The 16857-nt window shown below is 43.9% G+C and overlaps 1 protein-coding gene across 3 annotated transcripts in view; it reads left to right on the top strand.

The window, feature by feature from the left end:
* LOC116985586 (NACHT, LRR and PYD domains-containing protein 3-like) overlaps window positions 1-16543 on the top strand; it is a 37449-nt gene extending 20906 nt beyond the window's left edge. For 2 of the 3 annotated variants that reach the window (XM_033040420.1, XM_033040434.1), the window contains 6 exons: window positions 1743-3480; window positions 11182-11268; window positions 11424-11594; window positions 12984-13154; window positions 14388-14555; window positions 14683-16543. In XM_033040420.1, coding sequence (XP_032896311.1) covers window positions 1743-3480; window positions 11182-11268; window positions 11424-11594; window positions 12984-13154; window positions 14388-14555; window positions 14683-14770 — 2423 coding nt within the window. In that variant the 3' untranslated portion in view covers window positions 14771-16543. The remainder of the gene's footprint in view (window positions 1-1742; window positions 3481-11181; window positions 11269-11423; window positions 11595-12983; window positions 13155-14387; window positions 14556-14682) is intronic. The other variant, XM_033040428.1, reaches the window with a different exon arrangement.
* The last annotated feature ends 314 nt before the right edge of the window (window positions 16544-16857 follow it).

Genomic DNA, 16857 nt, shown 5'->3' with positions numbered 1-16857 from the left:
AAATAAAACAATTCCTCCAGTTTGACGACCTGGAAAAGGTCATCCACACATTTATCTCCTCCCGCCTCGATTACTGCAACTCCGTTTACACTGGCATCAGCCAATCTTCCCTGTCTCGCCTGCAACTGGTCCAAAACGCTGCAGCGAGACTCCTGATGGCACCCGAAAAAGGGACCACATCACCCCGATTCCGGCCTCTCTCCACTGGCTCCTTGTGCAGTTCCGAATAAATTCCAAGATCCTTCTTTATGTTTACAAAGCCCTTAACGGGCTTGCCCCCACCTACATCAAAAGTCTGCTTACCCACCACACCACCTCCAGGTCCCTCAGGACGGCTGACTTGGGGTTACTGAACATCCGCGGTCTAGGCATAAGCTCAGGGGCAACCGTGCCTTTGTGGTTGCAGCACCCAGACTGTGGAACAGCATCCCTCTTCCCATCAGAACTGCCCCCTCCATCAACTCTTTTAAGTCGAGACTTAAAACTTATCTTTACTCACAAGCCTTTCTTGACGTCCTCTGAGAGAGGGCTATATGTATGTATTTATGTATGTACTTAATCTATGACCCACTGTTGTATAACGTTTGGGTTTAAATTTCACTTAATATGCACAATCCAATAAATAATTTGTCCTAGCACTGAGAAGACTACAGTGAGAATCTTGTCTACTCGCAGACTGAATGCAGAAAGGAGGAGAGATAATCAGTCCCAGCCAAATTGATGTGGTCTGATTCCTGTCCAATTCTGTATTGCCTGAAATCCAATTGATATTTGAAGTCCAATTCATTCTTGCAAGTGATTAACAGAATGTGTGAAAGGATGGAAATATTATGATTCCTTGCAACGTGGGCCATCAGCACATCTCATGATAAGATCCTGTGATTTTAAATGTGAGTTGCAAAGAAGAGGGATCACTGGAATTATCACAGTTCATGTGGTTGGGGAGAATTGTGTACTCTGAATTTGGCTTCCACGTGGGGTCCAGCTGTCCTCTTAATTGGGGCTTAGAACAGGACAGACACAAAGAACATCTCATAGAGCAGTGCTTTGTATCTCAAATAAGTCGACTTACTGAAGCCTTAATATTATAAACTGCAAAATACTATAAGAACCCTATTGGTTCAATGACTCATCCTTTTTATACCTGGTGACATAGTGGTTATATACGGATTTTACATTTTCAAATAATTCGTCAGTGATTAATGTTTCTTTATAGCCTTTCATCCTTGTTTATTTTAACCTTATTTTCCCAGTTATTTAGAAAATTGTCCTCCGTTTTGTCAGACAAATGGGTGCAATAAATGAACTTGCCTCCGCTGTTATTTACCTCAACCAGGTTCACGACATCCTATGTGTATCTTTCCTCCAGCTGCTATGTCTTGCAATCTAAACACTTCCTAAATCTATTTATCGCATTGTCTATCGTGACCATTAAGTTGCCTTTATTATGTGGGCTTCATACTTCCCCAGTATGTAATCTCTTGGGTGAAAACATATTGAAAACTTGCCCAGTTTTCTTCTTGTCCAAAATTGCCTCCATCAATACAAATGTTTGCACACTGTTCGACATATATAAAGGTTGCTGACTTTTCAGGGGTGGATTAATTTCTGTACTCACCAAAGCTCCACTTTTAAAACGAATGGAGCACAATTGAAAGAATAGCAAAAAGAGAGTTCATCTAATTTTGTTTTTACTTACATCAGTGAAACTAATTCTTCAAACTGTCTTGTTCCCATTGAAGATGTTCAACAGAAGCATAAGCAGACTCTGCAGGCACAAACTGAAGAACTGAGAGTGAATACAATCCTGATGAGGGAGAAGGTTAAGGTTTTCCAGCTTGTTGATCGATACGCTGACCTGACTATCATTTCTACTCTTCGAGATCGGAGACTAATGGAACATGAGCTGCTGGCAAGAGGTCGGGACCATGAGGAGTGGAGAAAGATGCATTTCCAGGGAAAACTAAAACAAATTCGGACTAATCAATTATTCCAGAGCTGCTTTTCCCGGAGTAAATCTAGATCTGGGTGTTCGGCAGCAGTGGCCGGCGTGCCAGGCATTGGAAAAACGACAATGGTACAAAAAATTGTTTATGACTGGGCCACGGGGAAAATATACCAACACTTCCAATTTGTCTTTAGTTTCAAATTCCGGGATTTGAATACCATTAACTGTAGAACAACCCTGAGCGAACTGATTATCGATCAATATCCTTACCTCCAGAATATTCTGCGAGATGTCTGGAAGAACCCAAAGGTATTGCTGTTTATATTCGATGGGTTGGATGAATACAAAGGTAGAATTGATTTTGCTGCCAGTCGGAGAGACACAGAACCTCAGCACCAGTGCCCAGATCCCGAATGGTGGTGTGACGTGTCGGACATTGTGTACAGTTTAATCCAGCACAAGCTGCTCCCAGGGTGTTCAGTGCTCGTGACCACCCGCCCCACTGCGTTGCTTCTATTGGAAAAAGCAGAAATCAATATCTGGGCTGAAATCCTGGGATTTGTTGGTGAGGAACGGAAGAAATATTTCACCATGTTTTTTGAAGATCAGACAGTGGCAGCAGCTGTTTTCAAACATGTGAAGGAGAACGAGATCCTGTACACCATGAGCTATAACCCCTCCTACTGCTGGATCCTCGGTCTGGCACTGGGCCCCTTCTTCACACAAAGCCAAATGGACCCGAAACGAGTTCCCAAGACCATCACCCAACTATATTCCTATTATATTTTCAACATCCTGCAAAACCACGGCCGTGAGATTGACAACCCCCGTGATGTGTTACTGAGGGTTGGTCAGATGGCCTTCGCAGGAGTGTCTGAGAAGACCATTGTGTTTACAGAAGAGGACTTGATCAAGAACAAACTGCAGCCATCCCAGTTCCTGTCCGGGTTCTTGATGGAACTGTTGGAAAGAGAGGATTCTGCCCGGAGTGTGGTGTACACTTTCCCGCACCTCACCATCCAAGAGTTTGCAGCCGCACTCGCACTATTTCTGTCTCCAGATCCCGGGGATCTTGAGAAACTCCTCACTGAAGCTCACAGCGAGGATGATGGGCGATTTGAGGTGTTTCTCCGCTTTGTCACTGGTCTCTCTTCTCCAGGGTCAGCTCAAAGCCTGGGGAAGTTTTTGGGTCCATTTTGTCATCAAACAATCTGCAGAGTGATTGACTGGGTAAAGGATGAGGTGGAACATCAGATTGGAAACTCAGGGAGTGGAGCTGGTAAAAGGAGGCTCCGGAACACATTACACTACCTGTTTGAGTCTCAGAATCGCCAATTGACGAGGTCTGCACTGGGATCTGTGGAAACCCTTTCGCTCAGTGGATTACGACTAACCCCCATTGACTGTGTCGTCCTGTCTCATGTCATTGGATTCTGTGAAGCAATAAAACACCTCAATCTACGGAGCTGCAACATTCAGTGTGAAGGGCTCCAACGGCTGGGACCCGGGCTGCACAAGTGTCAGGAATTGAGGTAACTATTAATTTGTCCCTAAATCTAGATTATAACATCATGCAGCTTTGTAATTGCCTATAAATAAAAGAAAATATATAGCTTGGTTAAAACTGTATGAAATCATATTTGCAGACATACTATAGGGGTGGTGCAGTGGTAGATTTGCTGCCTTACAGCGCCCTCCCCGTGACCGCGTGGGTTTTCTCCGGATGCTCCAGTTTCTTCCCACACTCCAAAGGCCTTCAGATTTGTAGGTTAACATGCTTCGGTAAACATTGTAAATTGACCCTAGTGTGTCGCATAGGGTTAGTATACGGGGATCGGACGCGGTGGGCTGAATAAATAATATATAAATGCAACATCTCCAAGTTTGTGGATGACACAAAGCTGGGGGACAGTGTTAGCTGTGAGGAGGATGCTTGGTGGCTGCAAGGTGACTTGGATAGGCTGGGTGAGTGGGCAAATGTATGGTAGATGCAGTATAATGTGGATAAATGTGAGGTTATCCACTTTGGTGGCAAAAACAGGAAAGTAGACTATTATCTAAATGGTGGCCGATTAGGAAAACGGGAGATGCAACGAGACCTGGGTGTCATGGTACACCAGTCATTGAAAGTAGGCAGTAGAAAGTTCTACTGCAGTTGTATTCCAGGTGAGACCACACCTGGAGTATTGCGTACAGTTTTGGTCTCCAAATCTGAGGAAAGACATTCTTGCCATAGAGGGAGTACAGAGAAGGTTCACCAGACTGATTCCTGGGATGTCAGGACTTTCATATGAAGAAAGACTGGATAGACTCGGCTTGTACTCGCTAGAATTTAGAAGATTGAGGGGGGATCTTATAGAAACTTACAAAATTCTTAAGGGGTTGGGCAAGTTAGATGCAGGAAGATTGTTCCCGATGTTGGGGAAGTCCAGGACAAGGGGTCACAGTTTAAGGATAAAGGGGAAATCCTTTAGGACCGAGATGAGAAAAACATTTTTCACACAGAGAGTGGTGAATCTCTGGAACTCTCTGCCACAGAAGGTAGTTGAGGCCAGTTCATTGGCTATATTAAAGAGGGAGTTAGATGTGGCCCTTGTAGCTAAAGGGATCAGGGGGTATGGAGAGAAGGCAGGTACAGGATACTGAATTGGATGATCAGCCATGATCATATTGTATAGCCGTATTGTATAGTCATATTGTATATCGAAGGGCCAAATGGCCTGCTCCTGCACCTATTTTCTATGTTTCTATGTCCTTGAGTATTTGACATTTCCACCCCAGAAAAAGATTTGATTCTCTACTCTATCTATGCCTCGCATAATTTTATATGCTTCTATCAGGTCTCCCCTAAACTTCCGTACCAGAGCAAACAATACAAATTTGACGAAGCCCTCCTTATAGTTAATACTAGACTAAGTGGAACCCGTTGGGTCCCATGTTCACACGGGAGGGCTGGTCCCCCGTGTCGATCTTCCGCCTCTCCACCAATTCCGATATTGGTGGGCAGTGTAGGTGGGGGGGGGGGGGGGTTCTGGAGCGCTGGTATGGGTGTTGTTGGCTGCAGGGACTACTGGTCTCCAGAGGGCTAGTATGGACATTGTGGGCGAAATGGATTCTTGGGGTGGCAGCTCAGATCCTCAAGCTTGATGTGCTGGCAGCGCACTCATGGCTGGTGGGCTGGCAGTTGACTCACGGCTATTCCTTGAAATTCCATTTGAAGCAGAGTGCAAGGCCACCAAATTCAAATCCATTTTCCTACCATTTCAAGCAGGGTGTAAGGCCACCAAATTCAAGTGCAGTTTCTTACCTCCTCGAGCAGGGTGCAAGGCCACAAAATTCAGGTTCCGTTCCCTATCACTTCAAGCAGGGTGCAAGACCACCGAATTCAAGTGCAGTTTCCAACCACTTCAAGCAGGGTGCAAGACCACCAAATTCAAGTGCAGTTTCATACCACTTCAAGCAGGGTGCAAGGCTACCAAATTCAAGTGCAGTTTCATACCATTGAAGGAAGGTGCAACGACACCACATTCAAATGCAGTTTCATACCATTTCATGCAGGGTGCAAGGCCACCACATTCAAATGCATTTTTACACCATTTCAAGCAAGGTGAAACCACCACAAAACCACACAAAACACCACACTCACAGTTCAGCAGACAGTCAGGTTGTTCAGTTGATTCACAGCTCAGACAGAGTAGTGACCTCTCCTGACTGAACCACACCCACACTTCCGGGTTTTATAATACCTCTCCCTTTCACCGGAAATGGTGTGGCCTTCACGCCGTGATTGACGGGAGAGAGATTCTCAACATTTTTTAAACACTAATAACACTTTTATTTTTCATTGATGGGAAGAATCCTCTGCACCTGATCAGCGGAGGGGGACTGAGTAAGATGGGCAAAAATCACAGCCGTAAGTGGTTGCGTTTTACCTAAAATCAATATAGTGCAAACAGGAAGTTGTCAAGTTTAGACAAACAACCCGTTGCAGTGCCTTGTCACTTCAATACAAAACCTGCCCAAACAACCATTTGCAGTGCATTTTCACTTCAACCCAAACAACCATTTGCAGTGCATTTTTACTTCAACCCAAACAACCATTTGCAGTGCATTTTTACTTCAACCCAAACCGCCCCCAAACAACCCTTTGCAGCGCCTTTTCACTTCAACCCAAAAACCTCCAAACTACCCTTTGCAGTGCATTTTTACTTCAACCAAACCCCCCCCCCAAACAACCATTTGCAGTGCATTTTTACTTGAACCCAAACACCCCCCAAACAACCATTAGCAGTGCATTTTTACTTCAACCCAAACAACCATTAGCAGTGCATTTTTACTTCAACCCAAACAATCATTTACAGTGCATTTTTACTTCAACCCAAACCGCCCACAAACAACCGTTTGCAGTGCCTTTTCACTTCAACCCAAAACCCCCCAAACTACCATTTGCAGTGCATTTTTACTTCAATCCAAATCATTAGCAATGCATTTTTACTTCAACCCAAAAAACCATTAGCAGTGCATTTTTACTTAAACCCTAACAACCATTAGCAGTGCATTTTTACTTCAACCCAACTAACCATTTGCAGTGCATTTTACTTCAACCCAAACAACCATTAGCAGTGCATTTTTACTTCAACCCAAACAACCATTTGCAGTGCATTTTTACTTCAACCCAAACCGCCCCCAAACAACCATTTGCAGCGCCTTTTCACTTCAACCCAAAAACCTCGAAACTACCCTTTGCAGTGCATTTTTACTTCAACCAAAAACCCCCCAAACAATCATTTGCAGTGCATTTTTACTTCAACCCAAACCCCCCACCCCCAAACAACCATTTGCAGTGCATTTTTACTTCAACCCAAAACCCCCCCAAACCGCCATTTGCAGTGCATTTTTACTTGAACCCAAACACCCCCCAAACAACCAATAGCAGTGCATTTTTACTTTAATCCAAACAACCATTAGCAGTGCATTTTTACTTCAACCCAAACAACAATTAGCAGTGCATTTTTACTTCAACCCAAACAACTATTAGCAGTGCTTTTTTACTTCAACCCAAACAGCATTTTCATTTTCAAACCACATTACGGGCACTCACAGTTGAGTAGACATGTGTTCAGTGTTTTTCAGAGCTCAGAGAGACGTGACCCTCTGGCTTCCTCCATCTTGCATAGACTGAGTGAGGCACACCACTTCCTGGTTTTATAGTCCCTCCCCCTCCCTCCAGCAGGGGCAGCAGAGAGAATGGCAATTTTTTTTAAATACATTAATATCTCTCTGATTTTTCATCGATGAGAAAAATCCTCTGGTCCAGGAAGGCGGAGGGGGGCTCTGAGCGAGGTGGCCAAAAATGACGGCCGTAGGTGGCGGCGTTCTCTCGGAAACCGCAGCACAGTGAGCCAAAAGCGGTCAAGATCAGACTTTAATAATATAGATGTCTAATCTAGGCAGCATCGTGGTAAACCACTGCCCAAAGCCTTCACGTATACCCTGTGATGGGGCAACCAGAACTGCACGCAATACTCCAAATGCGATTTACCAATGTCCTATGAAGATGCAACATGGCGTCTTGACTCTTAACTTCAATGGCCAGACAGATAAATGGAACCTTAATGTACTACTTCGTTACCGCTTTTTCCATTTGCATTGCAGCTTTCAGGGAGCTATGTGCATAGAGTCATATTGTCATACATTGTGAAAACAGACCCTTTGGTCCACCTTGGCCTATAACCCTCTAAATATATCCTAACAATGGAATTGGCCAAATGTCTCTTGAACATTATGATAGTACTTGGCTAAACTGCCTCCTCTACCAGCTCACCCTGTGTGTAAAAAACAAAGTTACCCCTCAGGTTCCTATTATATCTTTCTACCCTCACCTTAAACCTATGTCGTCTGGTTCTTGATTCCCCCACTCTGGGCAAAAGACCATACATTTACCCAATCTATTCCTCTCATGATCTTGTACACCACTTTAAAATCACCCCTTGTCCTCCTGCGCTCCAAAGGATAAAGTCTTAGCCTTCTCAACCACTCCCTGTAGCTCAGTCCCTCAGGATGTCCTGGCAACGTCCTTGTAAAACCTCACTGCTATCTCTCAGATTTGACAACATCTTTCCTATAACATGATGACCAAATCTGAAAACAATACTCCAAATGTGGCCTCATCAATGTCTTACAGGACTGTAACATGACCTCCAATCTTCGAAACTCAATACTCTGATGAAGGCCAATGTGCCAAAAGCCTTCTTGACCACTCCATCTACCCTGTGTTGCCACATTTAAGGAATTATGGACCAGCACTCCTAGATTCCTAGGTGGGCCGAAGGGTCTGTTTCCGCTCTATCTCTAACCTAAATTAAATTGATCTGGGTCAAACTCAAGTGTTTAGTTGTCAACAACGGAACAATGAAATTCTTACTTGCAGCAGCATAACAGACTTGTAAATGTAATGCACATAGATAATATATAATAAATAAAATTACATTAAAGCAATAACCACAATACAAAAGCATAAACCCTGAAGTCCTCAGTGCAACCAAAGATGTTCATAGTTGGGGTGAGCATTGTGTAACAGAAACATAGAAAATAGGTGCATTCCGCCCTTCGAGCCTGCACCGCCGTTCAATATGATCATGGCTGATCATCCACTCAGTATCCTGTACCTGCCTTCTCTCCATACCCCCTGATCCTTTAGCCACAAGGGTCACATCTTAACTCCCTCTTAAATATAGCCAATGAACTGGCTTCAACTACCTTCTGTGGCAGAGAATTCCAGAGATTCACCACTGGGTGTGAAAATGTTTTTCTCATCTCGGTCCAAAAAGAATCCCCCCTTATCCTTAAACTGTGACCCCTTGTTCTCGACTTCCCCAACATTGGGAACAATCTTCCTGCATCTAGCCTGTCCAACCCCTTAAGAGTTTTGTAAGTTTCTATAAGATCCCCCCTCAATCTTCTAGATTCTAGCGATTACAAGCCGAGTCTATCCAGTCGTTCTTCGTATGAAAGTCCTGACATCCCAGGAATCAGTCTGATGAACCTTCTCTGTACTCCCTCAATGGCTAGAATGTCTTTCCTCAGATTAGGATACCAAAACTGTACGCAATACTCCAGGTGTGCTCTCACCAAGACCCTGTACAACTGCAGTAGAACCTCCTTGCTCCTATACTCAAATCCTTTTACTATGAATGCTAACATACCATTCGCTTTCTTCACTGCCTGCTGCACCTGCATGCCTACTTTCAATGACTGGTGTACCATGACACCCAGGTCTCGTTGCATCTCCCCTTTTCCTAAACGACCACCATTCAGATAATAGTCTACTTGTCTGTTTTTGCCACCAAAGTGGATAACCTCACATTTATCCACATTATACTGCATCTGCCATGCATTTTCCCACTCACCCAGCCTATCCAAGTCACCTTGCAGCCTCTTAGCATCCTCCTCACGGCTAGCACTGCCCCCCAGCTTCGTGTCATCTGCAAACTTGGAGATGTTGCATACAATTCCCTCGTCCAAATCATTAATATAAATTGTAAATAGCTGGGGTCCCAGCACTGAGCCTTGCGGTACCCCACTAGTCACTGCCTGCCATTCTGAAAAGGACCCGTTTACTCCTACTCTTTGCTTCCTGTCTGCCAGCCAGTTCTCTATCCACATCAATACTGAACCCCCAACACCGTGTGCGTTAAGTTTGTATACTAATCTCTTATGTGGACCTTGTCAAAAGCCTTCTGAAAGTCCAGATATAATACTGGTTCTCCCTTATGCACTCTACTAGTTACATCCTCGAAAAATTCTATAAGATCCGTCAGACATGATTTGCCTTTCATAAATCCATGCTGACTTTGCCCAATGTAGTGTTCAAGAACCTGATGGAATTGGGAACAACCATCTTAAAACTTGTGACTGTTTTCAGACTCCTATACCATCTTCCTGATGGTAGGATGAAATGGGACCATGGCCAGGGTTGTGTGATGTTTGATGTTAGTTCTCATTTTGAGGCAGTTCCTCCAGATCCCTTCAATGGTGTGGAGGTCAGTACCTGTGACACACCTGGTAATGTCTACCACTGTCTGCAATCTCCTTAATTCATGAGTATTCGAGTTGCCGAAGCAGGCCGTGATACAATCAGTCAATATGCTCTCTACCTTTCACCTGCACAAGTTCAAGAGACAATTAATTGACGTATCAAATTAGCTCAATCTTCTATGGAAGTGGAGGTGCTGATGAGCTCCCTTTATGTTTGCATGAGTATGCTGGGCCGGACAGATCTTTACCCTCCTCATGTAATTTTCTCAATATCCTGGGACACCCAAACAGGAAGGAAAAGCTATGGTCATTGAACCATCCATGTGTACAGAGTGGAAAACAGAAACACCAAACATTCAGTAACAAAGGGACAGAGCACAGTTTCTGGCAGTCAGCTGCCACTGGGGCGAACTGAACTTTCCCCAATCCCCATTGTCATTTCTTAGCTCTGTAATCTCACAGCCCTCCACACTGTCCCTTCATCCAGCAAATACATCTTGCTCCTCTGGCTCAGTCAGTCTTGCTTTCACCTTCCAATCTAGGCTTGCATACTATCATGACTGGTCTGTAAATTCTGCCAGTTAACACTTGCAAACTACCAGGCTGCGACTTTTATTAGTGTTAGGGCTTCACATGCAGCAGGAGGCTGAAAATTCCCAGCCATCCCACCCCATGTATTCGGCCATACTTGGAGAGTAAACACTGGAATACAACCCCAAATCTATGTCTCTTCACTTGAAATAAACAGAGCTCATTTATTGGGAGAGCTCCTCTCTTCGATTGAGAACTTCAGCAGTTGGTCACATATGACAATGTAACCCGAGATGTGTCATGGATTAATATAAGGTACAAACGCTAAAGGACAGGAAATGAGAGGACAATTGTTTTACTGGGAAATTGTCCATTCCCATAAATTGCAATATTTAATTGGAATATAATAGCAACAGAACGAGGCGGTTATCCGCAAATTTGAATGGTGGTTAATGCGTCATGAGGATATTTCTAACAGCAGTGAATGAGGACCATTAGAGGTTTCACGTCGACAGCATTATATTTGATAAATGATTGCATTCCGTGAATAACAGGGAGCTGGGCAGCAGGGCTTTTGTCAGTGACAGGAATACCTGGTTGTTAATATCCTGAAATATTTTTGGTTTTGGATCAGTTTGTTTCTTACTCAATCTGTTTGTGTTTAGACTAGGGGACAATGACCTGGGAGATTCCGGAGTGAAGCCGGTGTTTGCAGCTCTGAGGAACCCTGATTGTAAAATACAGAAATTGGAGTAAGTAACTGTGAGATGTTGTGTTCACAGTGATTTTATTTACAATCCCAGGAGTTTAGACTGAAACCAAGTATTAATATGACCCGTATAGGCCTGCTAAAAAGTAATGGTGATTTTAACACTCTTGTTTCTCTGCTCTTTACCATGTTTGCCAGGCTGGACAAGAGTGGTATCACATCTTCCTGCATCAAGGATCTTGCATTCGCTCTGAAAACAAACCAGTCACTGACAGAGTTGGATATGGGCATTAATAAACTGGGAGATTCGGGAATGAAACTGCTGTCTCTTGCTCTGGGAAATCCAGACTGTAAAATAAAGATACTGCGGTAAGTACCAGGCTAAGAGAGATTAGGACAGATATATTCCATCATTCTCCAACTGCCCGTGGCTATATACACTAAATGACACCACTAACATGAGTCATTCTCCCACTCCGGAGTCAGCATTTTCGATGCACCTTATTCAAATTAAAGCAAGGCTTGCATTTGTGTGTGTGACACAGCTGTTCTAACCACATGAAAGTAGATCTTGGCTGAATTCATATAAGAATTCATAAACTTGAACTTAGTATAGAAGTTGGGATGTAATGTTAAATTTGTTAAAATTGTACAAGGCATTGGTGAGGCCAATTCTGGAGTATGGTGTACAATTTTGGTCGCCTAATTATAGGAAGGATGTCAACAAAATAGAGAGAGTACAGAGGAGATTTACTAGAATGTTGCCTGGGTTTCAGCAACTAAGTTACAGAGAAAGGTTGAACAAGTTAGGGCTTTATTCTTTGGAGCGCAGAAGGTTAAGGGGGGACTTGATAGAGGTTTTTAAAATGATGAGAGGGATAGACAGAGTTGACGTGGAAAAGCTTTTCCCACTGAGAGTAGGGAAGATTCAAACAAGGGGACATGACTTGAGAATTAAGGGACTGAAGTTTAGGGGTAACATGAGGGGGAACTTCTTTACTCAGAGAGTGGTAGCTGTGTGGAATGAGCTTCCAGTGAAGGTGGTGGAGGCAGGTTCGTTTTTATCATTTAAAAATAAATTGGATAGTTATATGGATGGGAAAGGAATGGAGGGTTATGGTCTGAGCGCAGGTATATGGGACTAGGGGAGATTATGTGTTCGGCACGGACTAGAAGGGTCGAGATGGCCTGTTTCCGTGCTGTAATTGTTATATGGTTATATGGTTAATCAACATGTCAAGAAAGGTATAAGAAAATACGGCTTTGGTCAAAAGTGTTCATGTTTAGACTTGAATGCAATGTTTCTTCAACTTTCAAAACATTCTCTCCTTTGAATCTTCAGCTTTTGCAGTGGAATGGGTGAAATATTGAAATTGTAAATCAACAGCAAATTAGAGAAATGGGCGTTTCTTACGAAATGCATGGAGTTTCCAATGTGGATGTTTTCCAGAAGCAGCCTTGAGTGAGAAGGTTTGCAAGTAGCACAACTTGTTGCTGCTTTCTCCATTAAGATTTGACCAATACAGATGATTGAATTGTGGTGAAATCGGCATGCGTTTGATATTAACTATTTAATTTATCCGTGACTTATACATAACATAAATGACTGGGGCAATCAGTGAGAGTAACATAGATTTTTGTTCAATTGAATTCAAGTGTTTATGGAAGGGCTTAATTGAATAATTTGTGCTAATAGACAGTAAATATACATTTTACAAGAATAAATTATTCTTTGGTTTTTGGATGTCGGATCCTTAGGCTATGGGATGTTGGTCTCACAGCTTCTTGTGCAGAAGATCTCTCCGCTGCTCTCAGGACAAACCGCTCGCTGACGGGACTAGAGCTGGGTGATAACGAGGTGGCAGATTCTGGAGTGAAGCTGTTGTCTGCAGCTCTGAGGACCACCGAGTGTAAAATACAAAGACTGCGGTAAGCCCCTGAACGTGACAAAGAATATGCAGTCATTGATACTAAATACTGGAGCAGTCCTTCCATCAGGACACCAGCGATTGTTGCACTGGCTGCGTTTCTTCACACAATTGCCAAAGTCGTAGACATAGAAAACATAGAAAAATAGGTACAGGAGTAGGTCATTCGGCCGTTCGAGCTAGCACCACCATTCAATATGATCATGGCTGATCATCTAAAATCAGTATTCCATTCCTGTTTTTTCACCCTATCCCGTGATTCCTTTAGCCTTAAGAGCTAAATCGAACTCTCTCTTGAAAACATCCAGTGAATTCGCCTCCACAGCCTTCTGTGGCAGAGAATTCTACAGATTCACAACTCTCTGGGTGAAAAAGTTTTTCCTCATCTCAGTCGTAAATGGCCTATCCCTTATTCTTAAAGTGTGACCCCTGGTTCCAGACTCCCCCAACGGGGAACATTTTTCCTGCATCTAGCCAGTCCAATCCTTTAAGTATACCAGGAGCTGGCTGACATCAGCAGCAGCACTTTCTGCTCGAGAGCATGTGCTTTCAGCTGATGTGTGCAACTTTGCAAAGTCCTCATAGAGGTTCACTACCTTGATCAGCTTGCTGCAGCTTAAACCCAGCACAAGTTCAGCAGTCCTAGAGCCTTCAATGCAGGGTCAGCAAAGGTTCACAACCATCTAATTTCAGTAGGAAAGAACTGCAGATGCTGGTTTAAATTGAAGGTAGACACAAAATGCTGGAGTAACTCAGCGGGACAGGCAGCATCTCTGGAGCGAAGGAATGGGAGATGATTCAGGTCGAGACCCTTCTTCAGACTCTTTCGGGTCGAGTCCCTTCTCCAGACTAAGAAGGGTCTGAAGAAGGGTCTCGACCCGAAATGTCACCCATTCCTTCTCTCCAGGGATGCTGCCTGTCCTGCTGAGTCACTCCAGCAATTTGTGTCAAGCATCTAATTTCAGTGACAGTTTTGACACGGGTGGCACTTCACTAACCGCCAAAACCCTTCTGGCAATGCAACCGGACACTGAGGCTCAGACACCTTTAGTGTTAAATAATTCAGAGGCGTCTGCTGGTGAAAACCCATGTCTAGGACCAAGCTGGAAAGAACAGCGAGAACATGACGAGTGGCCGATGACATGATGAACAGGAGCTCTGCCCATCAGTAGTATTACTATACTGAACAACCTCAGGGATTCCCTGTTTCCTACTATGCTTCTCTCTTTCACAGTTTTTGGGCTGCTGGTCTCACAGATTATTGCATTGAGGATCTCCTCTCCACACTCAGTACAATCCACTCACTGAAAGGTCTAGACCTGGGAGCAAATTCCTTGACAGACCGATCTGTCCCCGCTCTTCGCCGTCTGATACTCACCCATCCGAGTCTGGAGTGGATCTGGTGAGTATTTGCATTATTAAACATCCAAAAATCTACTTAAAGTGTTGTTGAAATATTAATTCACTCCCTGTTACTGACACTGTTGTGCAGCCTGTTTATTTCTACATCATTTCTCAATCGTTTTCAGGCTGGGACGAAATCAATTTACTTCAAATGGAGAGAATCAGCTGAAGTCGCTGCAGGGAACCAGACCTGGACTGAATGTGTCTGTATGAAACATTGCTACATTTTTCACAGATTACCTGCTTCTCCGAGCAACAATACTTCTGCTACGAGCCCTTTTGTGTCCATAAAGGTTCTCAGTTCAAACTGAGCACCCATTGACTTCTATGGTAACTTGGAGAAGCGTGTGGCTTTGTAATCAGGCCCATGGAATATAGAACATTGAACAGTGCAGCACAAAAACGGGTCATTCAGCCCACAATGTCAATGCCAAACATGATGCTAAGACAATCTCTAATCTCAAATTCGATTTCGAGTTCAAATTTATTGTCACATGCACCAATTAAGGTACAGTGATAATTGAGATACCATACAGCCGTTCTAAGTGAAAAGCAACAATACACACAGCCATATAAAATAAAATTAACATAAACATTCACCACAGCGGAATCCACATTCCTCACTGTGATGGAAGGTTATAAAGTTCAATCGTCATCCTTTTTGTTCACCCGTGGTGGGGGCTGTTGAATCCTCCGCAGACACCGCTGCCGACGGTCCGATGTCCGAAGCCCTCTCGTCAGGATGATCGCAACGCCGGCGTCGGGACGGATTGCAACACTCCGCGGCATGGAGCTCCTAAGTCGGCCTCTTCTTACCGGAGTCCGCGGGATACTCGGCGTTAAAGTCCACAGGCCCTGTGGTTGGAGCTCTTCCGCAGGAGATCCTTGGCAAAGGATCGCAGGCTCCACGATGTTAAAGTCTGCGCGCCCGCGGCTTGAAGCACTGGGCCAGTCTTTAGGAAAAGCCTCACCACTCCACGTTGTTAGTCCGCAGGGGAGACGGAGATATGATATGGAGAAAAATCGCATTTCCGTCGAGATAAGTGACTGAAAAAAGTTTCCCCAAATTCCCGCACCCTCCACATAAACCAGACCAAGAAACACTTAAACATACTTTTAAAACATACTTCAAATAATTAAAAACAGAGAGGGGACAGACAGACTGTTAGCGAGGCAGCCACTACGGTGGCACCACCCAGTGTGCACATAACCAATAGCCCTCCATTCCCTGCTTATCAATATGTATATCCAAAAGTCTCTTAAATGCTGCTTTTATCTGCCACAACCACCTCTTTGCCATTGCATTCCAGGCACCCACCACGTTCAATATTTGAAAAAGAACTTGCCCCGCACAACTTCTTTAAACTTTGCCCCTCTCACCTTACAATTATGCCCTCTAGTATTTGATTTTTCCATCCTGGGGGAAAAAAAGATTCCCACTCTCCACTCCATCCATGTCTCCGACAATTATACACAATTCAATCAGGTCTCCTCACAGCTTCCAGCGTTCCAAAGGAAATGATCCAAGTCCGCCTAATCTCTCTCTGCACTTAATATCCCCTAATGCAGGCACCATCTTGTAAACCTCCCCTGCACCCTTTCCAAAGCCTCCTCATTCTTCCTGTAATGTGGCGACCAGGACTGCATGCAATACTCCAAATATGACCTAACCAAACTCCAATAAAGCATCCTGACTTTTGTTGTTCTTATACTCGGTACCCTGACCTACCAAAGCAAGCCACTTTATCTACTTGTGTTTCCACTTTCAGGGTGTTATGAACTTGGACCCAATATCCCTCTGTACTATTAATACTATCAATACTATTAAGGGTCATGCTATTAATTGTATTTTTACTTCTTGCATTTGACCTCCTAAAGGAACTTCTACAGGTAGAGAGCATACTGACTGGAGCATACTGACTGGTTATGGGGAACAAGGCAGAAGAGTTGAACAGGTACTTTGGATCTGTCTTCACTAAGGAGGACAATCTTCCTAATGTACTAGTGGCCAGAGGATCTGGGGTGACAGAGGAACTGAAGGAAATCCACATTAGGCAGGAAATGGTGTTGGATAGACTGATGGGACTGAAGGCTGATAAATCCCCAGGGCCTGATGGTCTGCATCCCAGGGTACTTAAGGAAGTTACTCTAGAAATCATGGACACATTGGTGATCATTAGAGCCAGGATGTTTAGGCGCTAAAAATCTCTGAAATAGGCAGGCAAAAAGGCAAAATAATTTTTTTTAAAGCATGTAAAAGGGCATTTCAGATCAGATCAGATCAGATTATTTAATGACCA

This window comes from Amblyraja radiata, chromosome 2 (assembly GCF_010909765.2).
Source record: "Amblyraja radiata isolate CabotCenter1 chromosome 2, sAmbRad1.1.pri, whole genome shotgun sequence".
Classification (NCBI taxonomy): Eukaryota; Metazoa; Chordata; class Chondrichthyes; order Rajiformes; family Rajidae; genus Amblyraja; species Amblyraja radiata.
The sequence above is the reverse complement of the archived record's forward strand: the minus strand, read 5'-3'. Positions and strand labels throughout refer to the sequence as shown.